Source organism: Ornithorhynchus anatinus, chromosome 9, assembly GCF_004115215.2.
Source record: "Ornithorhynchus anatinus isolate Pmale09 chromosome 9, mOrnAna1.pri.v4, whole genome shotgun sequence".
Taxonomy (NCBI): domain Eukaryota; kingdom Metazoa; phylum Chordata; class Mammalia; order Monotremata; family Ornithorhynchidae; genus Ornithorhynchus; species Ornithorhynchus anatinus.
Window position 1 is genome coordinate 42,370,642 of NC_041736.1, and position 15,347 is coordinate 42,385,988.

The following is a 15,347-nucleotide window of genomic DNA, read 5'->3' on the forward strand; positions in this document are numbered from 1 at the left end:
ACTGGTTGCCACTACTGCCTGCTGGGTGAGTCCGTGGCCTCCGGGGCCACAGCCCTGGCCAATTCCCTCTAGACTGAGAACTGAGAACTTGTGAGCAGGGGATGTCTCTCTATTATTTTGTGCTCTTCCAAGTGCTTAGTGCAGCACTTTGCACCCAGCAAGTGCTCAGAAAGTATGATCAAATGAATTAATTTCCCCAACCCACCCTACCTCAGGGATGCCCCTTCTTAGTGGAAAGAGCACAGGCTTGGGAGTCAGAGGTCGAGGATTCTAATCCCCAATCCGCCACTTGTCTGTTGTGTGAACTTGGGCAAGTCATTAACTTCTCTGTGCCTCAATTACCTCATCTGTAAAAATGGGGATTAAAAATTGTGAGCCCCACATGGGACAATCTAACTACCCTGTATCTACCCCAGTGCTTAAAACAGTGCTCTGCACATAGTAAGCGCTTAACAAATACCGTAATTATTATTATTATTACATTAGGTTGTAGGCACTCCTTTCTTAGATGGATTTAGGCAACAAGGGGGAGCCAACATGACTTTGTTTAAAGTATCCTCTTGGTAGCGGAGTTTAGCAAACAGAACCTTTCTCAATTAACTTCATCTCTTCCCTCTTGGCTTTGAAGAGCAGAGAAGCAGACAGCAGCTCTAGAAAATTCTAAGGTTTCAGGTTGGGCCGCCAGGGGTTCTGTGGTTGCTTGCTAGAAATGTTCATTGTCGTGAGACTGGATGTGCCAAACAGAAATTAATAATTTCAGCTGGGTGATCTAAAGGAGGCCTTCTACACAAACAATAATTGAGTAGGAGTTGTCTTTTCACTCCCTCCCTCAAGCAAGCTGCATTAGTTATGCCTAAGGGGGTGATTTGGATTTTTCTTTTGGTCTATTATGATAAAAGAAACTCAGAACTGTATTAAATTATTCAAGAAGCCCTGAGCTGCCAACATGTATTAGAATGTGAGCCAGTGTATGAGAGAGACTCAGACAGGAAAAACGTGAGCTTTGTAAATTGATATTTTTAGTGGGTGGGGTACTTGCTGGGAGAAATAGCCAACCTATGCTTCTGGACTTGTGATTTATTATAAATTAGCTTGCTCTTAGGTGACCACCTATATCAGCCTTTCAAAGACAACTTTTTAAAACTAGCTTCCAAAACATTCTGCTGTCAATTTTTTGTTTCCTTTTTTTTTTGGTTTGTCAAGAAGGCCAAAATGCCGTAGACATGGCCAACTCAACTCCATAGACAAGGACAGTAACTTCTTTTCTCTGACTCAAGATGCATGGTTGAGTTGGGCGTAGGACTCAAGGGTTCTGATCCTCCGCCCTGTTTGCTCTTATCCAGTGATGGTGTGGAATTCAAACTTAGCTTTAACTTTTATTAGGGAAGTCGAGGGAATTTAGGACTAGGATAGGTCAAGGCCTGGGAGTCAAAAGGACCTGGTTTCTAACCCTGGCTCTCCCTTCTGTCTGTTGTATGCGTTGGACAAGTCATTTAACTTCTTTGTCCCTCAGTTTCCTGTAAGATGGGAATTAAGACTGTGAGCCTTATGTGGAACCGTGGACCGTGTCCAACCTGATTAGCCTGTATCTACCCCAGCGCTTAGTACAGTGTCTGACACATTGTAAGTGCTTAACAAATACCATTTTAAAAACTAGTGAATGGGAGCCCTTCTGTTGAGGTAGCTGGGGGTCAGATGGCAAGGCCGTGCACCCGGGTTTGCACTCTGGGATGAACTGGATTCTGTTACTGCTTCAAACCTTTGAAAGGGAGGAGGAGGGAGAGCTGATGGCAGGACAGTTTAGGCAGCCCTACATTAGTTTGTGTTCTACTCCTGGTGGAGAAGAGGAGAGGAGCAGCAAGAGCTAGAGTGGCAGGATCAAGTTTAAAGGGTGGCAAAATCCCCCAAATTCCTCTCGTTATTTTGTAAATTTAATTAAGGGCAGGGTCTGGAGCTGTTTTTTGCAGTCATCTTTAATAAGCCCATAGCACCAGTACAGTAAATATTGTCCAACGAATGAAGTGCAACATCAATTCTTGGGCAGGGACCCATTTTATTTAGTTTTCCTGACCTCTTGCTATGCCCCTGGTTTTGTTTTCCACCTTAGACAAGCAAGCCTGTTGATAGTATTCACTTTGGGCCATTGTATGTAGCATTCTTTCTCTGTCCAATCATGTCCCTCTCCTTCAAAATATTACAAAAAAATCCACCTTCTTCTCAAAGCTATTCCAATCATCCTGATATGACAGTCTTAATTTATATTTTCCCTGCCGAGTTGTAAGATCCTTGAAGTAAGGATTAGGTCTGTCTACTAATTCCATTGTACTCTCCTAAGAGCTTAGTACAGGGTACTGTATATAGTAGGTGATCAATCAAGTACTATCAGCTGATCAGTACTTATAGGCATACCTTACATAAACATGATATTTTTCTGCGATTAGTGTTTCTTATGTATTCGTTTGACATTTGTTGGCTATCTGTGTTTTTGGATAACACTAATGACAGCATCTATTAAGTATGTGCCAAACATTGGGACAGGTACAAGATTATCAGATTGGAAACAGTCCCTGTCTCACATGGGACTCACTAAGAGGTAGGGAGGGCAGGACTCCTATCCCCATTTTGCAGATGTGAAAACTGAGGCACAGAGCACTTAAACGACTTGCCCAGGGTCTCACAGCAGATCAGTGGCAGAGCTAGGATTAGAACCCAGATCTCCTGACTCCCAGTTCTGTGTTCTTTACGTGTTGCCTTGTCTCTTCCTTTTTCTTGTAAATTCCTCCCCATGGGCAAAGTACAATGCTCAATACATAGTGGTTGCTCAATAAATACCAAAGGGAGATTGAACAAAAGGGTGTTACCAGGGTAGGCTTGACTTAAATGCTCTGCGAAATCTAGGAGAGTCACAATTTCTGCTTGAGACGTTGGGGCTTTTGCTAGAACTAGAGAGTAATGTGAAGCCTTAAGCTCTGTGTAAATGAATACTTTTGGTCTCAACAGCCCAGTCTAGTGGCATTTAAATGCCAAAATCAGACTGGATCCAACATTTGGAAGGCAAAATTCATGCCAATAGTAGCTGCTGTCGAACTAGGGAGTAGGGTCATTTGAGGGGGATCTCCAAGACTCTGTATAAAGTATTAATACAAAGATCAACCTATAAAATATTGGTTAGAGAAGTGTTTAGTGCAAAAAAGCTACTCTGTTCAGTAAGCAGGCATGTGGCAATACTTTTTTAGTCAGGGTAGCAATAGTCCTGATCTATTTAGTAAGTTCCCAACAGAAGTTCACTGGGTGTTGCAATCTGCTCAGATGGGTTTTATCATGTGCCATTAAATCAGATCCCTCAGGACAGTGAAGATTTCTGGAAATGCTAAGAGTATTGGGTTCATGGGAACTTTGGACTTTTAAATGAATCCAGTTGGCTTGCAGATTTTGCTCATTAGGAGAACTGATACCATTTTTCAGATGACTGAGTAAAAAGGTTTTGAAATAAAATATCTAAGAAGTAGAGATTAGCCAAGAAAAACATCTTACTTTGGAGATGCCCCTTTCCCCTCTTCTGATGAGTGAAAACTATTTTGATAAAGTTTTTGTAGAGGTTTGGAAATGTAGGGCTCAGTGACTCCTGCCAAGTGAATGTCTGGTTGGGGGTGGGGGAGAGAAATTTCAAGAACTCTACTGAATGCTTTAAATCGCAGTGGGATGAGATGAATTCTTTTCATATTTTGATTTTTCAACCAAAATGCCAAGTGCTAGTTCTGTTTTCAAGTATTCAGTAGCTTTTAGTAACTAGTATTAAAGTCATCCAACATCAAGATTATCCCTTTTTTAATAAATATCAACTTCCCTTTTTGAGGTTATATCAGGCTTTTAAGGAACATTCACAGAATTGCATTTGTAACTTCTGCCTTTTTTCAAAATGTCTTTCTGAAGAATCTGGAAGACACGGTGTGGATGTTAAGTGATCAAGCTCAGGGTTCAACTTGGAAGAGCTATTTCCTTCAGGACAATCTTCCCGTTATCTCTTGTATGTAAGGGCCAAGTGAGTGCGGGGAGTCTGACAGCTTCACTTCAGAGAGCACTAGAAAGTGGCTTTAATAAAAGGGGGTTGCAGATAAAAAGCTGTGTGTCTAGGGGAACAAACAGGATGTCTCTTTGCTGTAGTAATGATTTCCTGTGCCGGCTGAGAGAAGGGGTTTATAAATTCAAAAATTCTGATGCGTGATTTAACTTGCCCTGTGCATACAGGTTCTGCTGTGTTTTGTGTCACAGGCCTCAAATCCTGAGAAATATAGGCTTGTTGGAACTCTTTTATTCCTAAATGGATATGCCTCCAGCAATATCAGGAACTCCTTGGGAGAGGGGAATGGTCCTAATTTGATTTAAATTAATCAAATGAGCCTTTTGTGAATGAAAAGATCAACTGACTGGCAAACTGTTTCTTTTTTTAAACTACTCCACTGTAGTTCAGGAAGCAGGTCTTTTGGATGCCAGAAATTCGTGGATGACGAAAAGAACTTCTCCTTCGTCCACATCTGCTTTCCTCTATTCTAACCATTTGAGTTGTTGTCAGCTTTAATGAAATATTGGCATTCTTTACAGTTTACAAACCTGAATGTTCTAATTCCTCTCGACCATTGTCTGAAACACATAGTTGCTATTATGTAAAAATATGGAATTATCGGAAAGCTTAATTCAAGGTATTTCCAAACTATAATTTACAAAATCTGTTGAGTAATGCATTACAAGCACATTGGATATTTCTAAAAATTAAGTCAAAAATATATTGATTGAAAGACCGAAATAATCTGGATGCAAGTTAGAAAAATGGATTTCTAAACAAGGCATTTGAAGAAACACTGAATCACAAGGCCCATCATCTTAATAGGACTCTTCAGTTTCTAATCTTAGAGATGGCAGCCTTGCGATGTGTTACACAAAGTGACAACTGTGCTCTTAATATTGGGTCTTTTCCCTTTTTGTGCATATTAGAAAATGTTTGTGTCTTGTACACAGTTTCTTCTTGCCCAGCATTTCAACCCTGTTGAAAAAGGAAGCCAGTTCAACCATTTTTGCATTTTTCTTTCAGAAATTCAGTGCTTTGAGTATTATGCAGTTTGCCAGATACTGCTGTTAGAGGAGATCTAGGATGACCATTTTCTTTGCTTTAATTCCTCAACAGGAATCTGAATTAACCTTGCATCCCTTTGCTGGTATCAAATGACGAGTTATCGGTCTCATCATACACTTGCTCTAGCTAGAGATTGTTGCTTATTTGATAGCTTGATTTTTAAGGGGAGCCTGCTGAGCCTACCAGAGGAAATAATGGTTTGTATATCTCAAAAAGGAACTACTGAACTCTTACAGACTTTTCTTGTTGGAAGCTTGCTACTGCCTCAGCCTGGAGATTTTTGTCAATCAGTGGTATTTATTGAGCAACTACTTTGTGCAGAGCACCTTACTAAGTGCTTGGGAAAGTACAGTTCAACAGTGTTGGTAGACATGATCCCTCTTGACAAAAAGCTTTCCGTCTACGGGGAAGACAGATGTTAAAATAAATTAAGGATAGGGGAAATTGAGTATAAGGATGCCTGCGCCATGGATGAGATCATCCAAAATCCCTCCATGTTTAGCCAAGTGGATTTAGCCAAATCACTCCCTTTCTCCTTTTACTTATGCAGGAAATTTAGCCAAAAAGCTTTCAGGTGACTCATGGTCACCCACTAACCCCCAAACCCTTATAAGAATATTAGGTTTGGAAAGAGGAACCTGCCTAGGTTTTCAGGGTGACCAAAGGGGTGGGGATAAAAGTGTCTAGTGGGGAACATGTCTGGAGCACCCAAGTTGGGCAGTGGTTGAAGCTGGGGCTGCAACAGGCAGAGTCTGCCTCTGCCGGGCAGTGATGATGAGCAGTGTTCTGAAGCTGGACGGTGCTGGACAAGGCAGGATTGTGGGGGCTCTCCTTGGCATGGGCCTTCTAGAGAAATGGCTTTTATCAATCATATTTATTGAACACTGTACTAAGTGCTTGGGAGAGTATAATACAACAGAGTTGGCAGACTCCTGTGTTCCCTGCACAGAGTGAGTTTATTTTGTCGTAAGCGCTGATGTTTCCAGAGAGGAGGTGGAAGGCTGTCTGAATGGTTCAAACAGTCCCAAAGAGTCCGATTTGAGGATTTGTTTCTCTGCCTTGTTTATGGAGAAAATACAGTCACGCTCATTGAAATCATTAGCGTAGATTTCGGAAGGTGGGGAGGAAAAAAAAAATCTCCTCTCAGCCCCTGCCTCTTGGCTGCCTGTAATCTACCAGAACTTTGGGGTGGGGAGCTGTAGGTGGACCATTCCCCCAAACAAGAGGGAATGAAGCTTTCCATCTTGAAACTGAGGCCCGCTCTGCTCACATGATCAGTCTGGAACCTATGGAAAAGCTCCAACTTCTCTCTATGCAAAATTGAATGCAGAAAAAAGAAACCAGCAGATAAACCTTCCCCTGTTCACCCAACCCACGTTCTCTCAATTTCCCTTGCACACCTTAGAAAGCAGCATGGCCTAGTGAAAAGAGCACAGGCCTGGCAGTAAGAAAACTTGAGTTCTAATCCTGACTATGCCACTTACCTGCTGGGTAACCTTGGGTAAATCACCTAACTTCTCTGTGCCTCTGTCCTCCTCAGTGACGATTCAATACCTGTCCTTCCTCCTCAGTGAGCCCAATGTTGGACAGGGACCGCATCGCAGCTGGTTATCTTGTAGCTACCCCAGTGCTTACTACAGTGGTTGGCACACAGAAAGCGCTTAAGAGTACCACAATTATTAATGATTATGCCAGGGCACCTTCAACTTGTAAGTGGCCCGGAGAGATTGGACCATTATTCTCCTTCCTGCTCCCACTGAATATAAATCACTTTTGTCTGTCCAGCCCAGTGGATTGTAAATTCTTGGAGGGCAGTGGCTATGTGTTGGGGCTCCTGGTGTATTTTTCCAAGCTCTTTGAACAGTGCTCCACATGCAGTAGGTCCTCAGTAAATACCACAAATGATGATGGATTCACTTCCCTTTATTTTCCCAGTCCCATTCCTTCAGATTGTGAACTCTTTGAGAGCAGGAATTTATTTTTTACTTCTAGTGCCTTTTCAAAAGGCTAGTAATCAGCTAGTCATATTTACTAAGCATTTACTAAATGCTTGGGGGAGTGCAATATAACAAGTTGATAAACACATTTCCTGCCCACCATGAGTTTACAGTCTAGAGGATTTACAGTCTAATACAATCCTCTATGGACACAATAGACAGTCGATAAATGCTTTTGCTGATAAGGTTCACTTAAGCATTCAATAAATAGCGCTGATTGATCTTCACTTCCCACCATCAGTTCCTAATTGGCTGCTGGGAAGTCTGTGTGCATACGTCACAGGTGCTGAGACCTTTCTCTGGGGAAATAAGAAATGCTGGTTTTGTTCTCCCTGCCCCAGAATTGTCTAAAGACAGTCTACTCCAAATCCTTTGGCAGTCAATTGGCGGTCTTCTCAGGCTTTGGTGGAAATATGTGTTCATTTCTGTGGACACTTGAGCCTTGCTAGAGGGTTTTGAGTGGCAGAAGATCTGAGATGGGGCACTTGTTTCAATTCACTTATTTTATTTTGAAAAGAGTTGGAGGTGACTACCTGATCTGCCCTACCCACAGTAGCTTGTCAGGAAGGATGAGGTGTGTTGTCTTTGAGCAATCTACAGTGCTGCCGAATCATATGAAATCGTGCTTCATGGATCAAAACTCTGTAATTCTTGGAATGAAGCATATGAGTTTGTGGCAGAAACCTGAATGCAAATGTAATCTGAATGTGGCCTTAGATCTAATGTGGCTATTAGATCTAATGCAGATTTTACATGGCATCTACTTGTAATACTCCACATATCACATTGCCGAGAGTGAAGTTCTCTGTGTGTGGGTGTGGCTGGAATGACCTATGAACAACCCAACTCTTATTTTATTCATGGAACAATAGTTCCTCCTTGTTGCTTTAAAGCATTTGCTTTATTCAGTACCCGTTTCTTTCTTTGCCATTTGGCATCCTCATTTTCAAAAGCTTTCTGCTAAGTCTCCTCTCAAGAAGGACACCCTGTATCTTGATTGCTGCCCATTAGGTTAGTTTGTCTTTGGTATAAGATTGATTTGTAGTGTCCCAGTAGCTCTCTGCAGTGCATTACATTGAGACTGGGCTTCACTAAGGCTCTGTTATTGCTTCTGCTTTTTCTGGGTTGCTTCAGATTGCTATACAGCAGCTGCCTGGGTGTCTTGCTATTAGACACTCTTCTGACACATTTTACCAGAGAAACTGTGTTGCCCTGAGCACTGCCTCACTGATGGTGATCAGGTGAATACAAAGTTGGCCTTGTTCTTCAGTCCAATATGGGACCATTTTGAGATGGTCTTTCTCTAATAAATGAGGAATAGCATGGCCTAATGGATAGAGTACAGGCCTGGGTTATCATCCCAGCTCCTCCACTTGTCTACTGGGTGACCTTGGACAAGTCACTTAAATTATCTGTGCCTCAATTATCTCACATCTGTAAAATGGGGACTGACTAATAACTCCATGTGGGCTAGGGAGTGTGTCCAACCTGATTAGCTTGTATCTACCCCAGTACTTAATATAGTGCCTGGCACATAGTAAGTGCTTAGCAAATACCAAAGGAAAAAATAAAAGTAGTGATTTTTGAGTGTTTTCTCTATAGCTCCCCAACAATGTGATGCTTGGGATCCTCAAATACATTGGAGGAATTTGAAATATCCTAGAATTGCATTATACACATTTATGCGGTTGTTCCCCACATGTATTTTTGGATGCTCTGTCTGTGTCCTTTTGAACCTTTCAAATTACAGTAGCCTTTCTCAACTTTGTATTATTGGTATGAATGATGCATCCCCTGTCAAACTGAACAAAATGTAACAAAAGTCTTGTCAACAAGCCAGTCCTTGTGTACCTCTTTCCATTTAGCTTTATATTGTTCTGTGGGACCTTTTCACCTATGGTATCTAAGCAGCTGTAAATAGTAAAAGTCAGTGAAAAGCTGAATGAGTGTGATAAAATGTGCTGTTCCTGTTTTTGCTGGCATTAGAATAAATTACTCGCAGTTTGCTTGCTGAGCTTAAGTACACCACCTTTCCACCGCTGGAGAAGGCTTTGTAGAAATGGCTGGGGGACAGTGGAGGTGTGGGGATGGGCTGTGTGTCTTCCTCAATCAGCCCCTGGTAGTTTTATAGGGCAAAGAAGGATCCAGATCTGGGAATGGGTGAGGGAGGGGTGAGGAGGTTGGAGTTTTGGCATTTTCTCCTATTGGGCTGTTAGTGTTGCTCACTTTGCACCTACCCCCTCTGGGAATTCCATTTCACTGAGCTTGTATGGAATGTTTGACCTGTACATCTGATAGATCCCCAGAGAAGACTTTATTAGTCATTTCTAATGCTCAGCCAACTGAAAAAAACTTCTCAAATTTGCATGAGTTCCTGCATTTCAGATGTGTATTTTAAAACTAGAGATTCGGTAACCAAAGCTAATTTCCATTTCAAGCTGTGGTATTTGGACTAAGCTGATTTTTTTTTTCTTTAATGTGTTTCAGTTAAGGTCTGTGTCTGTGGACCTGAATGTTGATCCTTCTCTCCAGATTGACATCCCCGATGCCCTTAGTGAAAGAGACAAGGTCAAGTTTACGGTGCACACCAAGGTAAGGGAGTAAGAGGGAAAGTGTTCTTGAAGGGTATCCTGGGGTTTGAGGGTCAGGATTTCAGCCATTTAGTAACTAGTCACCATTGTCTAGGTAAACATTTGGCAAGATGGTATTTGGCAGAGCAAGGCTATGACCTTTGAGCAATCAATCCTATTTATTAAGCTCTTACTGTGTACAGAGCACTGTTCTAAGTACTTGGGAGAATACAGTACAATAGAATTGGTAGACATGCTCCTTGCCCACAAGGAGCTCTCTGTCTATCCACTCAAGGTCTTAATATCGAGTGTCAGTTTGAATTTAGCAGTCCATGATAATGGTATTTGTGAAACGTTGATTATACAGTGGGATAGGGATAGTATATTCAGTTTAGACACAGTCCCCAGCCCACCTAAGGCTCACAGTCTGTGGGAGGGAGAACAGTTGTTTAATCTCCATTTTACAGATGAGGAAAGGGAGGCCCAGAGAAATTTGTGACTCGTCCAAAGTCACAAAGCGGACAAGTGGTGGAGCAGGGATTAGAACCCATGTTTCCTGATTCCCAGGCCTGGGATCCTTCCACTAGGCCATGCCGCTTCCTTGGTTCAGAAGGGAGCCATGGAGGGAAAAGTAACTTTCCTCCTCCATTTCCTGTATTCTCCATTTGAAGCAAGTATGTGCAACTTAAATGTAGAAATTGCTGCTTTCCAGTCTGCCCTCTTCTAAGCTGCTTTGAAAAGATATTGTGGGGAGTAGCACTGGCCACATTGACTACCAAATCTCTCATAGCATGTGCCCATTTCATCGCCTCCAGGCATTCCCCAAATCTCGGATGTGAACCCCTGGTGGGGTGGGCCGTATTGGCCTGCAGGTCCCATGGGATGGAAGCCTGTCCATCCAGGGTGGGTTCTGATATCTCCACTCCTTTCCCCCAATTTCAGGGAGTGAGGGAGGAAGAGGTGTAGATCAATCAAGCATGGGCTACGGTATACCTCTAGGGGTTACTGGGCCACATATACAGTTGCCCCCAGAGAATGCTGAAAAAACCCAAAGCCTTGGAACATAAAGGGCGAAGCACTTAACTTTTAGTTTTGTCACCAAAGATGTAATGTTTGCTCCTTCCCCATTCGGAGATAACGGGGAAGGAGTTTCTGAAGCTATTCAAAGCCTGGGGATCAGGTGGCTAGCTGAAGGGGATGGGGCTGAGGGGTCGGTGGGGGAGCGGGGAGCAGACACATGGACAGACAGGGCTTTCCACCACCTTGGAAGCTGGCAGCCGGTTGCATTTTTGGCTGTGGAGCACATGAACTAGTTCTTGTTTCTTGGTTGTAGAAGTCCTCAGAAGTCAGCCACACATGGAATTCTCTGGTGAACTTTCTTTTTCCTTATCTTACAGACTACACTGCCTATTTTTCAAACCCCAGAGTTTTCTGTTACAAGACAGCATGAAGACTTTGTGTGGCTACATGATACACTTACTGAAACCGAAGAATATGGGGGGCTCATTGTAAGTCTGCTTTAAAAGGGCAAAATGGTCTATTAAGTCAGCATCTTTCTCCTTAACTATACTACATTCCAAGTCTCGTTAAGCTGAATGTATAGTGATCCTTTTAATCTAGTATCTTCAGTAACTCTGTTAAATTTGGCCTCTAAAAGAACCCTTTGAATATATTATACAGTTATTGAGGCAAAATGCTAATTTTTAACACTTGTGGGTGTTTTTTTTAAAATTAGTGATATAACCAAGAACCATGGTTGGTTTTAAAAATGAACATAGACAACAGTTGGGTCTAGGCTACCCCTGGACTTTTGTTTTAAATTAGCTGCCAACCACAGCTAGTTTGTACAAGCTGTATTAATGTAGCCATGGCTGAGAGAGAGTCTGATTCCTCAAAATGATGTGCTTACTGCTCCTTTCTTTGAGAATCAGGCCACTGTCCAGGTTGTGCTTAATGTGCAGTTTTCCCCCTTATTAAAGGAGAGCTAGATGGAAATGCTCTGCCAAATAGGCTGAAGGGTAACTTCCCAGATGAATGGTGAATTTTAATTGACAGTTGTTTAATCCTTGCTGGCAGCTGAGTCCAAATGGAGGTGTAAACTCAGCCAAAAATGGGAGCCCCTTGTGATGTTGTCCAGGATCCTTTTTGAGGACAGAACTATTCTTGTTTTAATCCTGTCTCTGCCAGCCGCACTTCAAAATTTGGGTGGGGATGGGAAGGCATTAAATGCTGGCTGAAATTAGTTTAGAGAAGGATGAGAATAGCATTTCACCCTGGAATACCTTCCTGGCAGCGTGGTCCATGACAGCCCATCGATGGACTCTAATAATCCAGTAATCGTCCAACTAAAGCCATGTTTGGAAAGGGAGCTTATTCATCACTGAAAGGTCAGGATGAGTGACTGGCAAAAGAAGCAGGTATGGGGCTTCTCTAAAACAGGGTTAGCATCCTTTGGCAAACAGGCCAGTTGTGACACACAGACCTTCTAAATGAAACATGGCTTTAAATTCTCCCCAGCCACAAGAACCAAGCTTATGGCTCTGAATTTACTCATCCCAGTGGCTTGCACAACCGGGGCTCCACCTCGCTTTCATTCCAACACCCCACTGGTAGCATCTGTGCCAATTCTTTCTGCCTAAAGATCTTTCTGACTCTTTTCTAGTTGACTTATTCTTTGGCCTTAATAATCTAAGGCAGCATTAATTTTATCTTAATGGTGATGAGGTGAGTCTGTTTTAATATATGAAATCTTTATAATATACCCATCAATGTAAAAGCTTGCTGTGAATAATATATTTAATGCAGATACCCCCAGCACCTTCAAAACCTGACTTTGATGGACCCAGAGAGAAGATGCAGAAATTAGGGGAAGGTGAAGGTTCTATGACCAAGGAGGAGTTTGCCAAAATGAAGCAAGAACTAGAAGCGTGAGTGGGATTCATAGGTTGACTTTGGGAAAGAGAACAGTCCTTGAATTGAGGGAGATACAGTGTTAAAAGGAAACTTGTTTTCACCATCCCAGGATCCATTTGCTGCCAACAACTTGCTAAATCATGAAACTGCCAATGTTGATCAGGTTATTTTTAGCTTTTTAACATCCAAGTCCATTAAACTGAGCTCCCTGTGGGTTCTAATGTTGGATCCTTAAGGGGCAAGTCTTAAGACAGAAGGGAATGTGTGGCTGTCTGAATTCTCGGGGACCATTCCCAACCTCCCTATTCCTTAGCAAAGTCTTTAAATCAGGAAGGAACAGCCATATTGAGTTGCCCCCACCACTCCAGAGATTGGAGCATGTGGCTTAAGTTTGGCCCACTTGACAAATATCCTTTTTCTGGGACAGTCAGGCTGTTGCTCAGGGGGGTTGGTTATATAGTGATGATTAGTTCAAGTCTAAAATACTTCATTTTTTTTTAGTGAATATTTAGCTGTCTTTAAGAAGACTGTATCCTCACATGAAGTCTTCCTCCAGAGGCTCTCATCTCATCCTGTCCTCAGCAAAGACTGCAACTTCCACGTTTTCCTGGAGTATGACCAGGATGTAAGGCAATTACTTTTTACTTCCTTTAACTTGACAGGCCTGGATTGTTAAGATTGAATAAAATTTCCAGGAACTTGTTTAGAGACGTCTCAATGGGGCTGGTAGTATACAGCAGCTTGATTTTCCCCCCCACACCCTCCTCCCAGTATTCCAAAATAATACATTGGAGATGGACTTTGATTAAGAAACAGATTAAGCTATTTGATGCATCAACCACTGTGGTTCATGGAGGTATTTAGCCTTTTGAGAGAAACTTCTAGTTAGGAAACAGAAGGAGAGTTCCATTCATTCACTTGATGTTGGACTCTCCCTCATAACTAAGAAGAGCATTAGTATGAAGCTGTGGCAAAGCCCTTGTGAGACCACCAGTAATTGATTTTTCCTGTCTTAGCAGTTTATTTGGAACAGAAATCTCTCCTCCCTCTGATTTGAGCTCAGTAGCTTTTAGGAATACTGAGTTAAAAATGGCTTGGGCAAATTCACATTAAAGAATTAAATTTCCCTGAGTTGCTCAGCAACTTAGGGCCTAATTTTCAAAGTCTCCTTCCATTAAAGTTCAAGGAGTTCTAACACAAGTTATGTAGTAAATTATAGCTGTGAAAAAGTACTCAAAAGTACAGCAAAATTTGTAAAAGGAAGTTTTGAGAGCAGCATGACCTTTGCCCAAGCTCAGCCATTATCTTTCAACTCAGCAAGCTGGGAACTGGTTGTTGGAACAAACATATTAAAGAAAGGAAATGTCTTTTAAAAGTGACAGCACCAATAAAAAATGATCATATTTGCAACTTGTTCAGGATTCTTCTTGGTGCAGAGTAAGTAGCATTCATTGTGAGGCATCTTTTCAATTCTTTTTTTTCTTCCTTCTCAGCTAAGTGTTAGGAGAAAAAATACCAAAGAGATGTTTGGAGGCTTTTTTAAAAGTGTGGTCAAAAGTGCCGATGAAGTCCTTTTTTCTGGAGTTAAGGTAGGTGGCCCTTAAACTTTTTGATAAACAGTTCCATTGGGTGAAAACTGTCAGATTTATACTTTGGAACTCTGTTTCATGAAGAGGAACAGCTGGGAATTTTAAGAATCTTTTAGTTTAAATTTAAGGGAATACGTGGCTTACTAAAGAGGCAAGTCCTGTGTTTTAATATTCTTGTAAGCATCAAAGTCATCTAAGAAACGTCAACAAAGTCTAAGGCTTACACTATAACTTGTGTATATTTCTTTGGGAGAATGAGTGAAGTGTTTTATGTCTGAGTAAACTGTGTAAAATATATAGTTCCTGCCCTTGAAGAGTTTACGGTCCAAGGGAGAAGATATGCAGGCACAAATTTACAAATTCTCAGGTAGAAAATAGGTAAAAATAAGGGCATAAATGCTAGTGATTTGAAAAGCAATTAAAAAGATGTACCCTTAAGTACTTTATACAGTGCTCTGCACTCAGTAAGTGCTCAATAAATCCTACTGTTTGAGTGTTAAGGGGACTGACTGATAGGGAGGTGGAGGATTAATTAGGGAATGCCTCATGATGGAGGGGACTTTTTAGGGGACTTTGAAAGTGGAAGGGATGTAGTTCAGAAGATTTGAGAAGGAAATGCATTTCAATGAGGGATTAAAATATGACAGAAGAGTCACAGAGTAGGTTTAGGAGGCTAGTAAAGGAGTAAAGAGAGAAGGCTGCAGTGTAGCAGAAGAAACAACCAGCTAGGAGACAGTTGGAGAATCTGGAGGCCAGTGATGAGTTTTTGTTTCATCTGAGCCACTGGAAATTTGTGAAGAGGGGAATGGAGAGCATTTTAAAAGGTAAGAGCTGTTGTAAAGGGAGAAGGGAAGGGTTTAAGGCAGAGATACCCATAAGGAGGTTGTTCTAGTAATACAGCCAGGAGCTGATGAGGACCTGAACTTGAACCAAGTTGATGGTATCCAACTCTGGTTCGTGGACAATCCTCCATTTGTAACAAATAGATTCTGACTCATGACAGTTTGACTTAAATTGCAGTTTTCAACTAATTGTGTCATAAATCAGAGGACTTCTTTTGCCTTAGCAAGTATTACATCAATATATGCAATGTGTACAGAGTTTTGTATTTATGCACATGTTTTATATTCTCTGGAAGTCATTCAGC

At 41.8% G+C, this 15,347-nt stretch overlaps 1 protein-coding gene across 1 annotated transcript in view; it reads left to right on the forward strand.

Moving 5' to 3' along the window:
* Nucleotides 1-15,347, forward strand: part of SNX5 (sorting nexin 5) — a 35,790-nt gene that overhangs the window by 3,597 nt on the left and 16,846 nt on the right. The window contains exons 2-6 of the mRNA XM_029072126.2: nucleotides 9,616-9,720; nucleotides 11,096-11,206; nucleotides 12,504-12,625; nucleotides 13,113-13,236; nucleotides 14,105-14,200. Coding sequence (XP_028927959.1) covers nucleotides 9,616-9,720; nucleotides 11,096-11,206; nucleotides 12,504-12,625; nucleotides 13,113-13,236; nucleotides 14,105-14,200 — 558 coding nt within the window. The remainder of the gene's footprint in view (nucleotides 1-9,615; nucleotides 9,721-11,095; nucleotides 11,207-12,503; nucleotides 12,626-13,112; nucleotides 13,237-14,104; nucleotides 14,201-15,347) is intronic.